Source organism: Taeniopygia guttata, chromosome 17, assembly GCF_048771995.1.
Source record: "Taeniopygia guttata chromosome 17, bTaeGut7.mat, whole genome shotgun sequence".
NCBI classification, from domain to species: Eukaryota; Metazoa; Chordata; class Aves; order Passeriformes; family Estrildidae; genus Taeniopygia; species Taeniopygia guttata.
This window is the reverse complement of record NC_133042.1, coordinates 2,499,653-2,514,638: the sequence shown is the minus strand read 5'-3', so window position 1 is coordinate 2,514,638 and position 14,986 is coordinate 2,499,653. Positions and strand designations below refer to the sequence as shown.

Below are 14,986 nucleotides of genomic sequence, written 5' to 3'. Positions count from 1 at the left end.
CACAGAAAAGTAGGGGAAAGAAAAATAAAAACAAAGAAAAGGTTACAACAGATTCTTCAGCTCTTTGCCTGATGCTGCCTTGCCTTGGTTTGGTGCTCTCTGTGGCAAACACAGGGATTGTGTAGAAAAAACCAGGCAGAAAAACTCAGTGGCATTGTCAGCATTGCTGAGACAATTCCTAAATTCATCCATAAAGGACCCCCAGGCAGCCTTTATTAACAAAGCAGCCTTACTCCTGCTTCCCTGAATTATAATCAATGGGGTATTAAGGAATATTTCATTTTTTCACCCTCAAAGCCATGGGACAGCCCTTCCCTGCCCAGCACTGGAGCACTCACCACAGAAAAAAACTGGAGCAGCAGATATAAAGGAATCAAGAGAGGAGGGGAGGGAAAGACTTCAGCAGTCACTACCCACTGATTTGCACCTCCTCAGCTCCCTCATTTTTCTTAATTAACAATGCCTTTATTACTCTACACTGCTTCTCATTAATCAGGAACCCAGAGCTAACCAAGAGAACAGCAAACTCCCCATTTTCTCAGCACTTTTGCCCAGGACATCACCAAATAACACAAATGCCTTTAACCCCCAAACACCTCGCATCTGATTGTCTAAGCCCTCAGCAAGCTTTAACTTTTCTTCTCCCATTTTTATGGAGCTCAAATGGCAGAAATTGCTCTCCCACAGGCTGGAGGCTGACAGAAATGGGGAAAAGCTCTGGCAGAGAGAGTGTTGGTCTCTTCTGAGCACAGTTTGGGATTTGGGGTTTTCCATGCACAGGAAATCTCCTGCAGCACAATGAAGTCCATGCCCAGAGGTGAGCTCCGCTCCCCCATCCCTGTGGGACAGAGCCAGGGCAGCACAGAGGCTGCCAAGGAGCCCAGCTGCCCTTGGTGTCTTTGCTGCATCCTCCAGGTGACCCAGATGGGGCTTGGGACAGAGCAGGCAAGGAGGGAAAAACCTAATCTGGGGTTGGATAGAGCGGATGAGGAGGGAGAAACCCAATCTGGGGTTGGATAGAGCAGGCAAGGAGGGAAAAACACAGTCTGGGGTTGGATAGAGGAGATGAGGAGGGAAAAACCCAATGTGGGGTTGGATAGAGCAGATGAGGAGGGAGAAACCCAATGTGGGGTTGGATAGAGCAGATGAGGAGGGAAAAACCCAATTTGGGGTTGGATAGAGCAGATGAGGAGGGAAAAACCCAATCTGGGGTTGGAAAGAGCAGGCAAGGAGGGAAAAAACCAATCTGGGGTTGGATAGAGCAGATGAGGAAGGAAAAACCCAATCTGGAGTTGGATAGAGCAGATGAGGAGGGACAAACCTAATTTGGGTTGGATAGAGCAGGCAATAAGGGGCAAACCTAATCTGGGGTTCCTGGGTGTCTGGATGGACCCAGTGCTTGCAGCACTTACGTTTGTGAGGAGGCACCAGCAAATCCAGAGTCTTCTGGGACAGGTTGGGCCAGACCAGCGAGATCTCCTTCCTCAGCTCAGCATCACACTGGTGCTGCTTCACACCGCCTGCAGCCAGGGAGGGAGAGGAGAGGAGTGAACCCCTGTCCTGGAGCACATCCCACTGTGTGCATCCCCTCTTCCCGTTCCCTGGGAAGGGTGAGCCAGCACAGCCCTTCCCTGCCCAGGGAATCTGTGAATTCTCCGTGACAGAAGTGCAGGAACTCAGCAGGAGCAGCCTTGCCTCGCCCTGGGCACCCTGAGCTGGGATTTAAATATGAGCTCAAACTCATTCCATGCTTAAACCACAGGTGCCTCTTCCTTTGCCCCTTCCCATGGAGGCAGCAGCACCTCCCAGGTGGGATGCAAAGGGCCTGGACATGAATCACAAGATCCCATAACCACAGATTGGGTTGGGTTGGAAAAGCCCTTAAAGATCCTCAAACCCACCCCTCTGCCCTCCAATGTCCTGCTGGATGACAAACCCTCTGCCACCAGCTCTTCCCAAACCCCCTGGCAATGCCACAAATTCAGAGTTCTGCCCCAGCGCCTCACCCTAAGGTACAGCAGAGCCAAACTCTGCTCCAAGGGCCAAAGCCAGGCCTAAATGCACACGTGGAAAGTGATTAAGGGCTGGGGGAGCCCCAGGCCAGCTCCCAGCTGAATTCCCCACACAGCAGGCAATTAAAGAGTTCATCTGAATGACAGAGATTATTTTCCTAAGAGCAGAGTAAGGGAGGAGGCTCTGGGTACTGTGTTACACCGTGGTTTGAACTCCCACATGGGAACTCATTAGGGAGGTTTACTACGGGCCTGTTAAACCCACTAAAGACTCAATTAAATGTAGCACATGGAACCTATTCAAAGGGAGCTCATAACAACAAAACAGGTCAGAACCTCACACCCCAGAGCAGAGCTAAACCACAGAAATAATCCAGAGTATCAACTGAGTTCTTCTCTTGGCTGCCTTCCAGGTTTCAAAAGGGTGGGGGCAGCTTTTTCAGTTGAAAAAGGCTGACAGGTAACCAGAAACTGAAAATTAAACTCTCTGCATCCTTATCTAGGAGTTACTCCTCAAACAAGGTGCTAGCTCTTAAAGACACAGCAAGTCCTAAAAGCATCTGTAGGAATGAATGGCTGATCCTCCTCTGGGGAGCCCCAGGCACCTCAAAATGTTGTCTTCTTCCAGCAATGCCTCCCCAAAGCATTGCAGGCAGAGTTTAGGTGGCACAGGAGGGAGGAGATGAACTCAGCTGTTTGTGCTGGCCTCAAACTGCTCAGGAAAGCCCAGCAGCCCAACCCTGCCTTGGCCCTGCTCCTGGGAGCCTGGTTCCCTCCTGTTGACTTTGAAACTGGGTGTCAGGGTGCTTAGGCCAGGTGAGCAGGAGCCCAGGCAGGCTGATGAGATGGGGTAACGACCCAGAGAAAAGGCCGATGCATTTTGTTACACTGCAAAGTTAATTGGGAGGCCAGGGAACGCCTGATTAACCACTTCCATAATTACATTTTATCTCAAGGTGGAATGTGCTGCAGGGCACTTGGAGTTCCTTCCTGGCTGCCAGCACAGAGCAGGGCTGGAATAGCTCAGAAGGGAGGTGTGGAAGCTGATTTCTGACTCAGGGCAAGGAGGACACATCCTGGGCTTCCCCTCGCAGGGTTCTTAGCTGGGATGGGCAAGGATTCCCACATTTCACTGGCAGGGATGCTCAGGACCCCTCTGTCCTCTCCCCAAGCTCCCCTGTCCTCAGGGGTTGGCGCAGGAAGATGGGATTCCCACCTGGGGCAAATTCCATGGTTTTGGGAGGAAACCAAGCCCACAGATTTCACTGAATACTCTGAGCTGGATGGGACCCACAAGGATTAAGTCAAACTCTTCAGTGAATGGCTCATCCAGGGATAAATCTGTGTCCTTGGTGTTCCTGGCACCGTGCTGTGACCAAGCAAGCCCATCTCAAGGTCAGGAGCTGGGCTGTGAGCCGATGTGCTCTCAGAAAACTCTCATTTTCTCCTGGTTTTCTGGAGCTCAGATGGCAGAAAATGCTCTCCCATCCTACAAGGCACAGGCTGGAGGCTGACAAAGCTGGGAAAAGCTCTGGAAGAGGCCAGGCAGGGCACTGGTCTCTTATTGGTGCTGTTTTGGGTTTTTTTCCACATACAGCAAACCTGCAGCATAATGAAATTCACACCTAGAGGAGACTTCAGCTTCCCTCATCCCTGTGGGACTGTGCCAGTCACAGAGGATTCCACAAAGCTGAGCTGCCCTTGGTGTGTTTGCTGCATCCTCCAGGTGACCCAGCCACCCCCAGCCTCCCCTCCCTGTCACCTGAGGCCAGTTTGATCCCCAGGTGACCCAGCCACCCTGTCCCTGTCACCTGAGGCCAGTTTGATCCCCAGGTGACCCAGCCACCCCTCCCTGTCACCTGAGGCCAGTTTGATCTCCAGGTGACCCAGCCACCCCTCCCTGTCACCTGAGGCCAGTTTGATCTCCAGGTGACCCAGCCACCCCTCCCTGTCACCTGAGGCCAGTTTGATCTCCAGGTGACCCAGCCACCCTTTCCCTGTCACCTGAGGCCAGTTTGATCTCCAGGTGACCCAGCCACCCCATCCCTGTCACCTGAGGCCAGTTTGATCTCCAGGTGACCCAGCCACCCCATCCCTGTCACCTGAGGCCAGTTTGATCTCCAGGTGACCCAGCCACCCCATCCCTGTCACCTGAGGCCAGTTTGATCCCCAGGTGACCCAGCCACCCTGTCCCTGTCACCTGAGGCCAGTTTGATCTCCAGGGCCGTGCGGATCAGGGCCATCAGCGTGGAGGTGAAGTGCACAGTTAAATCCTCAGGGGAGATGGGCATGTTCATCCTCACCAGGCGCTGGGGACAGACAGGACTGGCTGTGAGTGGGGGCCAGGAGTCCTCCCCCCACCCTCGCCTGCCCCTCTCTGCACCCCCCAGATACAAACAGGAAGGAACTTTTTGTGTGCTGAGCTGAAATTCTTCTGCACAGGGATGCCAGTTCCTGTCCAGGAGCGGGTTTGGGGTGGAACTTCAGTGGTTAAATGAGTGATTTGCCAGCACTGCCCTGCAATCCTACAGAGCTCCCCCAAAAGAAGCCAGGTGGGAGGCTCTCATCCCATTTCCTGAGTGTCTCCAGTGGTGTCTGCACCACCCAGACTGTTGGAACCCTGGTCACTGAGAATTTCAGACTTTCTGTGCTGCCAGGCACTGACCCCCAAGAGAGTACTGCACTGACCTGAGGCTGTGGAGAAGCTTCCAGAAGGGAATGACAGAACTGGAAGTGTGGGTGTGGAGTTTGGATAGAAGTGTGTGATATCACAGGGTGGAAAACTCAGACTTAAAGGGTTTAGAATATAGTAATAGATATATAAAGCAAGATGGAGGTTTTAGGGCAGAGGCTGGTCCTTCTTCTTCACCTCCTTCTTCACCTTATTCTTCACAGAATTACACAATCTGTGTAATTGGATAGAAAAATCCACATTGCAGGGCATGGGTGGTTGGTTATTGGGTTAAAAGTAAAAATAATTTAGGTGTCATTGCTTAATTGCTTAGTTTATCCTTAAAAGGCCTTGTAGAGAGAGATGGGGCTCCATTTTTTAGTTGGTTAGAGTGAAGTGCTGCAGAACTCACAGTCTGTGAGACTGTAACATAGATTAGAACTCATAAATATCTGAGTCCCAACAAGAAATGTCTCCTGATTTAATCCTGACCCTGGCAGAAAGGAAGCAAAAGAATCAGCACCAGACACGTGGCTTGTACCTGTCCCAACTGCCAAAGCAGCGTGGTGAGGAGATAAAAATCATAAATCCACCTTTTCCACCCTTCCCTACACCAGCTGGCCTCACTAAATCCTTCACCTAATTCCCAAAAGGGGACAAAATGGGGCCTGGCACCACTGACTGAATGGATGGTGGAAGGTTTGCATCTGCCACCTGAGGCTGCAGCTCCACCCTGGGTGTGGCCATGTCCCTGCCAGCTGTCCTTGCTGGGAGCAGGACCTGAGGAAGTGACAATGACAAGGTGAGGGCTTTGTGCAGGAGCTCTGCTGTCCCGGGAGGGGCTGGGATGGTGTATTTTGGTCCCAGCCTGAAGCACACTTGGGAACAGCTGCTGAGCCCTGGAATGTGGCTCAAGCTGTGGAATGGTTGGGGACAGGTAAAGGTGACAATGTCCTTTTGCTGGGGACACCTGGATTCTGGATCCTGTCCCCTTCAAGTCAGTGAGCTGCACAGTCCCTCCACACCTTTCCAGAGAGGAGAGGCTGGATTAACATGGCCAGGTCTGTAATTCCCACCCTGTTCTTCCAATCCAAACATGGAACCATCCCTCAGGATCAGTATTTCCCATGATCTTCAGAGCTGGGAGCGACTCATTCCCCATCACCAGCTCCTCTGGCAGGGCAAGCCCATCATTCTCCTGAGCAGGAAGCACCTGAAATTGCTTTGGAAAGCTTTGACCTGCTTGCAGCAGAGCAGCTCCATGCCCCAAGCCTTGCTAATAACCTCAGCAAACACTTAAAGGATGGAATTCTCCTCCTTCAGCAGCCTGATGACTCCTCATCTCCTCAGCTTTCAGGAGCTGCTTGAAAACATCCCTGTCTGGATCTGTATCAGACAAACCTCAGCGTTTCTCTTCTCCAGAGGGATTTGCAGCCCAAGGAAGTCCCTGAGTGTTGATCTGCCTGAGCACAGCCTCAAAAACACAGCGTCAGCCTGGCCTGGGCCCCTTGCTGGGGAGAGATTCCATCCCTTCTGAAAGCTGCTGGGGCTGTTATTTCCATCCTCTGCCTGCCCAGAAACCTGCTCTTTGTTAAACAACAGCCCCTAAAGGCTGCTAGAGATGCCAGCTGCCCTCACCCCAGGGCTCTGGGCACTGCAGCAGTGGGCACAAGCCTGGCACTGTTGTCAGAGATGCAGATTTTGCTCGGAAACTCCTCTGCTGATGGGCATTTTCCTGCTGGGGAAGGGAGCGAGGTGCAGGTGAGAGCAGGGACCTGCTGGAGCCTCAGGCAAGGCCAGAGGCTCAGGGGGAGCCCCGAGTGCTGCCCCTGGGTTTTCCCCAAACCAAGCCCTGGCTGGGGCACAAAGACTTGGCCAAGTTTTCCTTCTCTGGGATAAACTTCCTGCTTTGAGAAACTTCCAACTTCCACAATGTATGGACTGAGCTTCCTTAGAATCCCAGAGTGGTTGGAGTTGGAAAAGACCTTAAATCATCTCATCCCAGCCCCTGCCATGGGCAGGGACCTCTCCCTAGCCCAGGCTGCTCCAAGCTCCATCCAGCCTGGCCCTGGACACTTCCATGCCCTCAGGGAGGGCAGACCCCAACCCTGGCACCTTCTGCCAGCCAAGCAGACAATTCCCCCCCAAGGGGACACTTGCTGGTGTTGATATGAACAGACAAAGGGCACAAAGTGCTGGTCCAGTGTAAAATCTGCTCAGAGGAGCTGAAATCTCCTTGTTTACCTATTGACACATTTTCAGCTCTCACTGCACCCTGCAGGGAAAAGAGACCACTGTAACAATGTCCCTGTCACTGAAGTCTGGGACAAACCATTGTGATCTCCCTCACAGCATGCCCAGAGGTTATTCTGTGCCTGCCCAGCCCCAGAAACAGGGAAATCCAAGTCCAGCCTCTTTCTCAGTTACAGTATCAAGTGCTGGCAACACCACAGGTTTGTTTTTTTTTTTTCTGTTCACTCATGTCAAATGAAACGGGATTTCATTCCAATTCTGCCCTCAGCACACAAAAAGCTGCAAAAAAACATAAATGAGAGTCCACAGTTAAAAATCACAGTTCCAGAATCCCACTGGAGTGGGAGAGGTAAGGGATGCAGAGAGAAAGAAGATGCATGCAAGTGAAGAACAGGCAAACGAGGAACAATTCCCCACAGGAGAGCTCTATCCTCCCAAAAACCACCACCAAAAACAACATCTCAGGTCTCCCCAGCTGATTTCCCAGGTGAATTCCCAAAGGATAGGGATGCAGAACACAGGCCACCCACAGCTGTATGAGCAGTGCTCTCCTCCTCAATTTTAGCCAGGGACAGAGGATTTAGGGCAAGATTTTCCCAGGGGATTCCCACTTTTGGAAGTCTGGCTGAGCAAACCCCACATTTTGCTGCCAATAGGAACCTGGAAGAGGCTCTCCCTACCCCACATCCTTGCCCTCCTCCCTGCATTTCCCCCTGCACTGCCTTTTTCTCCATCCCAGTATCCAAACTGGTCAAACAGGTAACTCAGACACCTCCAGGCCATCGGAATTCCCAGGGTGAGAACCCAGCAAGGAGCAGAAAGGGGGGGTTGAGTTGCTCTTCCATCAGGGATGGGCAGCTCAGGAGAGGGAAGCTGGGATGGGACGAGTCCCTGTGTCCCCTCAGGGTGCCAAACTGGGATTCACCTCCCTTTGGACAGCACTTGAGGAGTTCTCACCCTGCCAAGGTGAGCTGCAGGTTGCACCTTCCAGCTGCCCATTTCTTGGCCAAAAAAAAGCCATAAAATAAGAGAGAAATGCCTCAGAACCTGCAGCAACCAAAGCCAAGAGACCTCAGCTAAAACCCCGAGATCCTCCCAAATGCAGGGAAAATTCCTGCCTTGGAAGCTCCTGGCTTGAGAAAATCTCTTTTCAAAATGAATTTCTGGCATGTCTGGAGAGCTCCTGCTGAGGATGGAGCAGTTGGAAGAAAGGAATTGATTCAGCTTGGATCCAAAATAGCTCTGCCACCACAGCTGGGTGAGACATTGCTCACCCCATATCCCAAATCAATGCCCCAAATCACCGTGGGCACCCAGAGGAGCCAGGACTCAGACAGACACTGGCACAGCCAGGAGGGATTTGATCCTTGAGCTTTCCTGGTGTGTTTTCCCAATGCTAAAAATGCAGCCAAAAGGCTGAAACTGCAAACAAAAATTATATTAACTTTTTTCAACGTTACAAAATAACCTTATACATAAAAATATCTCCTTGTGCAGACTGTGAAATTTCAAGCCTTTCCAGGCTATTTTCTAATTTTGTCTGTATTTAATTCCTCTCCATTTCTAGAGGATCCATTTAAAAGGAATCCAACTGAAATTGGTAACATTTTTCAAACTCAAAATATTCTGCTTGACCCAAAATTTCTCCTTGAAAAACTTAAATCAAGAACTTTTGATTTTCATCCTGAACCAGGCTAGAAGAGAAAACCTCAAGTTTTCTCAAAGACTTAGGGATAAGAATATACATTAAAAAAAAAATTGAACAAATTGCTTAGAGTGTACTCAATTTTAAAAAAATTAACTTTTTCCCAATTTTTTGCCTTTTTTTCTGCCTGAAGTTGTGTTTCAAGGCTGTGTCAGAGCTGTAGCTCATGGTTTAAAACAGGATGGAAAAAATTGAGAGGGAAAGGGGTGAGGGGAAGGGAAAAGAGTCAGGAGGAGGAAAAAAGGGGGGAAAGACGGGGAAAAGAAAGAACTATGAAAAAAATCCCAACAAAACCAAAAATAATAGAACCAAAACAAACATTAAAAAATTCCCAACTCTAATTTTGATCATTTCCCATCTTTCTGGAACCCAGAAGGAAATTTTAGGAGCCTGCTGCTCCTTCCCTGCACTGATAAAGAACGTGCATCACTTGGCAATCGCCAGCCACAACCCAGGTGAATTAATGATGGGCAGCGGGAAAAAAAGGTGGGAAAACCCGGGTGAATTGATGATGGGCAGCAGGAAAAAAAGGTGGAAATGGCTCCCAGGAGGCCTGAGCTGCCAGGGAAGGAATTCCCAGCCCCTGCGGGGATGCGCTGCCAGCAGCAGGAGGAGTCCCCGCTCCGCTCTCCCGGCCGCACGGGGGGATCCCTCCCGCAGCCCCCAGATTTAATTAGGCGGATTTGGAGCTCGTTAATGCTCCTTCTGCAGGAGAGGGCCCCAGAGGCAGGAGCGGCGCCGTGGTCTCCGGAGCCTGCTAATTAACGCTGCGCTGATAATGAGCGGCTGATTAGAGACGGGGTCGGGAGGCGCGCTCGGGGCGCGGGTCCGGGTGCGGGCAGGAGGCGGCCCCGGCGCTGTTTAATTGCCAATTAACAAAGGCAGCGCTAACGAGGAATCAAATCTCTGTGGCAGGAGTAAATCTCCTTTCAGTTTTGCTCAGGAGCTGCTTGGATAATGGACCAAAAGGCAGGGAAAGTGTTGGAGGAATAGGGGGGAAATTCATCCCGGGATCAAAGGTGTCTTGCTGGATTCCAGTTACAAGATCCCAAATCCTCTTCCCTGGCACATTTACCCAGAGGCAGCAGAAAGGGGAGCACACAGTGCCTGGAAAACTACTGGCACCCCGACAGATTTGAATTATTAAGAGCACCCCATCAGCCTCTGGGACAGGAGCTGCTCTGGGAATGATCCCAGACAGGAATAAATTTGGCACAGTGGAGCGCTGCTGTGGGAAATGAGGTCGAGTTTGGTGAATAAATTATTTGCTATGAATAATTCACCCCGACCTAGTTGGAATGATTCGACTCTGGTTTAATTCTGCTTGCTCTCCATGGCTTTCATCCCTCTCGCTGCATCCTGGTGGAGCAGCCCAGCTCTGAGATCATCCCAGGAATCACAGAATCCTGGGATGGTTTGGGTTGGAAGGGACCTCAAAGCTCATCCACTTCCACCCTGTGCCATGGGCAAGGACAGTGAGCAAATCCTAAGACAGCAGAGTGAAATCAAAGAGGTTTTCTTCCCCCTTTTCATCTGATGGGATAGAAAAGACTTAAAATTCATGGAATCACAGAATCATTTAGGATGGAGAAGACCTCCAAGATCATCGAGTCCAAACACTGATCCAGCACTGCAAGGCCATTCTGACCCACGTCCCCAAGTGCCACATCCACATCTGTATGGTTTTAAATCCCTCCAGCAGTGGTGATTCCACCACTGCCCTGAGCAGCCTTTTCCAGGGCTTGGAAACTCTTTGTGAAAACTTCTTTGTGGAGAGATTCCTGCTGCTGTCCACCCTGAGCCTGCCCTGGCCCAGCCTGAGCTGTTTCCTCTCCTCCTGTCCCTGTTCCCTGGAGCAGAGCCCGACCCCCCGGCTGTCCCCTCCTGTCAGGAGCTGTGCAGAGCCACAAGGTCCCCCCTGATCCCCCTTTTCTCCAGGCTGAGCCCCTTCCCAGCTCCCTCAGCCTCTCCTGGGGCTCCAGCCCCTTCCCACCTCCGTTCCCTTCCCTGAACACGCTCCAGCCCCTCCATGCCCTACTCACTGTGGGTGGCCCAGAACTGACCAGAGGAATTTGGGGGTTCCAGCCTCCTCCCCCAGCCCAGGGCAGGATAGAGCTCCCTGATGCCCGAGGATCCCGTGCACCTCGGGGGAGCAGCAAAGCCACGCACACGGAACTGCAGAGGCTGGTCAGGCTGACCAAGGAGAACAGTTGAGAAAGGGGAACCAGAAAACAGCAGAAAGGAAGGACAGCAGCCACGGAGGCTGCAAAGAAGGGAAAATCCAAACAAAAACCAGTGTGGATGTACTGAGAAGGCAACAAAGATGTGGGGAAAACACACAAAACCTCTGAGGAGGACTGGGGAAAGTAGACATGGAAAGAAAAAGGGGGGATATGTGGGGCAAAAGAGCTTTTGCTGGACAGAACAGTCAGGGGTTTTAAAAACCAGAGGGAGAGGGTGAAAATAGGGCAGAGACAAAGGCCTGGCTGCTGTTGGCACTGACTGAGGAGCAGGGGGTGGATGTCCCTCTCCAGGCTCTGGGGAGGTGTCAGTGCCCAGGGGGATTTCAGTGTCCTCCCGAGTCTCTCATCCTCTTGGGAGTGGCTGTCACACGAGTGGCACCACGGGGGACACCTGGCAGGAGCAGAGCAGGGGGTACCACACCCCACCACAGTCGTGGGGAAACCCAGCACCAACCCATGGATGTGCTGCACAGAGAAGTGCAGGAGGGAAGGAGCAAAAACTGGTCCTACCCCATGAGGGGTTAATTCTACCAGCAATAACTGGGTGAGAGATCAGCCCAAAGTGCAGCTTTAATCCATGGGGGAAATCCTGATCTTGTCTTAAATCCATATTTTGTAGTTCAGGGCTCTTTGATAAGGGGGAAGAGGAACATGATCATCTCCAAGCTCAGAGAAATCTGATGTTCACCCCACTGGAGCTGTTTGAACCCTCCTCTGCCTGTGCTTGTGACACACAGACACAATCCAGAGGTTTCTTCTGAGATGAGGAAAAATTAATGATATCTTTAAAAATCAGGAGTCTGGATTATAAAAAGAAGCCATTCCTATGTACCCTGGTTCTGTGGGTTTGTCCTGTAGGGACAGACAAATCAAAGGAGATCTCAGGAAATCCTCAGGCTGAAGAAATGCCTGTGGGCATAAAGTCTGCTATGAAAACCAGCCCAAAATCTTATTTTAAATGCCTATTTTAACACATGATCTATTTTCCCCTTTTGTTTTCTTCGTTTTTGAATTCTACAAGATTTAGGGGGGAAAAATAGTTTTATCCTTCTGGTACAGCCCCAGAGCAGATCTGGTTGCCCACCTGCAAACACCTCCTTTCAGCAGGACACAGCTCTCCTAAACCAATGGAAACTCACAGGTGGCAAATCCTTGGATTTCTGTGGATAATTGGTGTCCAAAATAGCTGAGACCTGGAATTTTGATCTAGTTGGGTTCCTCAAGCTCAGTTGGGTGGCCAGAAACAAATCAAATACAGCAAAGCCACCTAAGTGGAGAGCTTTAAGTTATGTTTTGTTTTCCTTTTATTTGAAATCCTGGCATACTGATGAAGGATCTTGTAGGAAGATTTATCTGAATTTCTTCTTGCCTGAATAAATCAGTCCCAGGTTTGGGTCTAGCCTGAGCCTCTTCACAAAAATCTTGGGTTTATTTGGTCTCAGTGGAAAGTCCTTCAGGACAGGAGGGGATGTTGTGATGTGGATCCACTGGACTGAGTTTTGGTGTTTGGGAGTGGCTGAAGTGACACCAGCAGCCAAAAAAAATCTGCTGGGTTTGATGGATCCTCAACCACACCAATGAAAAACAGTTCTGAGCAACCTCTCCCTCTAAACTGTGAGGTTCAGTGGTGAAACTTCCAAGGAATTGCCTTGGAATGGAAGTTTCCAAGCACCCTGAGAGTTTTTGGGAGGGCAGCCTGGCCTTTATTTGGGTCTGCTCCATTTCCATCTGAATATCCACCCAGGCAGGAGCCTTTGGGACAGATTTCATCAGGCAGGATTTGGGATAGAATTCATTCTGGTGACTCAATTAAAAAGTTTTGCCAAATCAGCAATAAGCTGGAGTGATTTCTCCATCTCCCTGTCCTAAATGTTTTCTGTTAAAACAAAGTAATTTCTTCCATGGGGGTGTTTAAGAAGCCTCTTCTGGTGTAGTCTCTGTTTAATTGCTTGCTCACTCCTACAGTACTGCCTACTCTAATGACTCCAATCTAATTAAGAGGAGGAAAAAACAACATTCTACTGAAGGGTTAGTGAGACAAAGAGCCCCAGGAAGAAAAATGGGGATCTAATGGGGGGTAATTTGCTTATTAGCATGGTCCCTCCCCAAATTAACCTCAATGGAAGCAGAATGAGAGAAAAGAGAGAGAAACACTGATATAGGGAGAGAGCAAAGACAGGAAGACAAATTGATGTGCCAGACTTTCAAAGACCAGAAAAAAAGTTACCCCAAAAAATTATATCTATAAATATATAAAAATGAAAAATAAAAAAAAAAAAAAATCAGAAGATCCAAAATCTTGCTTGGAAAGCAGAGAAAGCACCAGAAGAATCAAGAAGAACAACACCAATGCCACAGAAACCCCACTTCAGCCACGGCACAGAAAGCTGGTGGTTGGGCAGGAGCTCCTGGGGAGGTTTTCTACCTTATAGGCAACACGAGCTGGGCATTTCTTCCCAAGGCCTAGAGGTGGGGACATGTGTCTCAGCATCTCATACATGTCTGTGTAACTGATGCGCCCGCTGGGACCACAGGGATGAGGCAAAAGCACCAGGACACAGAAATCCCATCGGATTGAGGCGGGGAAAATGGGGAAGGGGTGGGGGAAAAGGCAACACAATGGAGCAAATGAAAAGGAGGGGAGAGAGAGAAGGGAAAGCAGACAAGAAAACAGAGATCTGGTTAATCAGATTTCTCCAGGAAACAAAACCAAACTCAAGAGGGGCAGGAGAAAGGAGGCTCCGCTTCCGTTGCTGTTTCGGCGCCCAACTTCTCCTCCTCCTGCAGGGGTGGCCCGTGGTGGCCCTGGGAATGATTGATGTCCCCTGGGGAATGCCTGATGTCCCCCGGGGGAGAAGGGGTGGCAGGGCTTGGCTGGGGTGGGGGATGAAGGTCCCCATCACCCCCCAAACCAGTCAGGTCCCCATGCCAGGGAGAGCTGGGGGGCAGAGTTATGGGACAGGGCTGGGGGAACACAGCCCAGCTGTCCTTCCAGGGAGCAGCACTTTGGGTTTGGGTGATGGCACAAGGGAGAAGGCAGTAGTGGGGGGTTTGCTGAGGGATGCACTGGGACTGCTCCCACTTCCAGCTGAGGCTGGGATTCTGCAAATTCCTGATCCAGAAAAAGCTGAGCCCAGCTTTGGCCTTGGCAGGAGGTGGGACGGGAATCTGCTCCTCCCTCACTTTTGGTGGGGCTTGTTTCTCACCAAGCCAACCTCAACTGGGAATTGCAGAGGTTTGGGAAAAGTCCCTCAGAGCGGCCAATGCTGAGGGTATCTCCCTTCACCACGGTGGTGGTGGATGAATCCTGGCTTGAAAAACAAGGGGTGCAAAACAGCAAGAAATTCCTGCTTCACCTTTTTGTGCCTGTTGGAACTGGGAGCAGATCTGTGCCAATCTCCTTTTGTTTTCCCAGTGAGCTGCCTGCTTATACAGTGTGCAAACCTCTGCTGCCTGGCATCTGAGGAGACCCAGGGATGTTATTAATTAAAGTTTAACCCCTGGAAAAGTTGGATAATGTCATCATCTCTACACCAGCAGGGAAAACCTAAGCACCCATTTAAACTCCCCTTTCTGAGCAGGAACCTTCCCACCAGCCCAAAGCCCTGACACAGATCTCAGTTCCTGTGTAAAGCTTTGGTGGAGGAGGGGGAGGAGGAGGAGACAACTCACCCAGGCCAAACCATCTACTGCTGTCCCTGGTAACTGCTGGGATAAAATCCCACCCTGCTTTCCCAGCCCAGAGCTGAGTTAGAGGCTGCTGAGAGACACCGATGGGAACTGGAGCCAGTGTCCTCCCCTGGCTCCTTCCTGCTCCCAGGCTGGGGAGTGGGGTCTCCTCTTCCTCTGCAGAACTTCTGAGCTCTTAACCCTCAGTCAGGTGTGGGAAACACCTGGGCTGGAGTGGAGAAGAAGAGGAAGCTCTGGGCTGGCTGCTTCCAGCCTTCTCCTTCATCTTCTGTTTTCCAGTAAATTCCCTGCCTGGAACTGGGTCCCCACTGCTGCCCATCCGATGCTGATTTCTCAGCAAGATCTGTCCCAGATCCCCCACCTGGGCTCCCAAGCACAGTGAACTCTCCCTGTGCCATGAGCAGGAGCTTTC

General features: G+C 50.8%; 1 protein-coding gene across 16 annotated transcripts in view; it reads right to left on the bottom strand.

Annotated features, from left to right (window-relative positions):
• Positions 1 to 14,986, bottom strand: part of CACNA1B (calcium voltage-gated channel subunit alpha1 B) — a 313,183-nt gene that overhangs the window by 14,964 nt on the left and 283,233 nt on the right. For 11 of the 16 annotated variants that reach the window (XM_072936724.1, XM_072936715.1, XM_072936712.1 and 8 more), the window contains 3 exons: positions 13,310 to 13,406; positions 4,213 to 4,321; positions 1,413 to 1,520 (listed from right to left, as the gene is read on the bottom strand). In XM_072936724.1, the coding sequence (XP_072792825.1) occupies positions 1,413 to 1,520; positions 4,213 to 4,321; positions 13,310 to 13,406 (314 nt within the window). The remainder of the gene's footprint in view (positions 1 to 1,412; positions 1,521 to 4,212; positions 4,322 to 13,309; positions 13,407 to 14,986) is intronic. The other 5 variants (XM_072936713.1, XM_072936725.1, XM_072936726.1 and 2 more) reach the window with 1 other exon arrangement.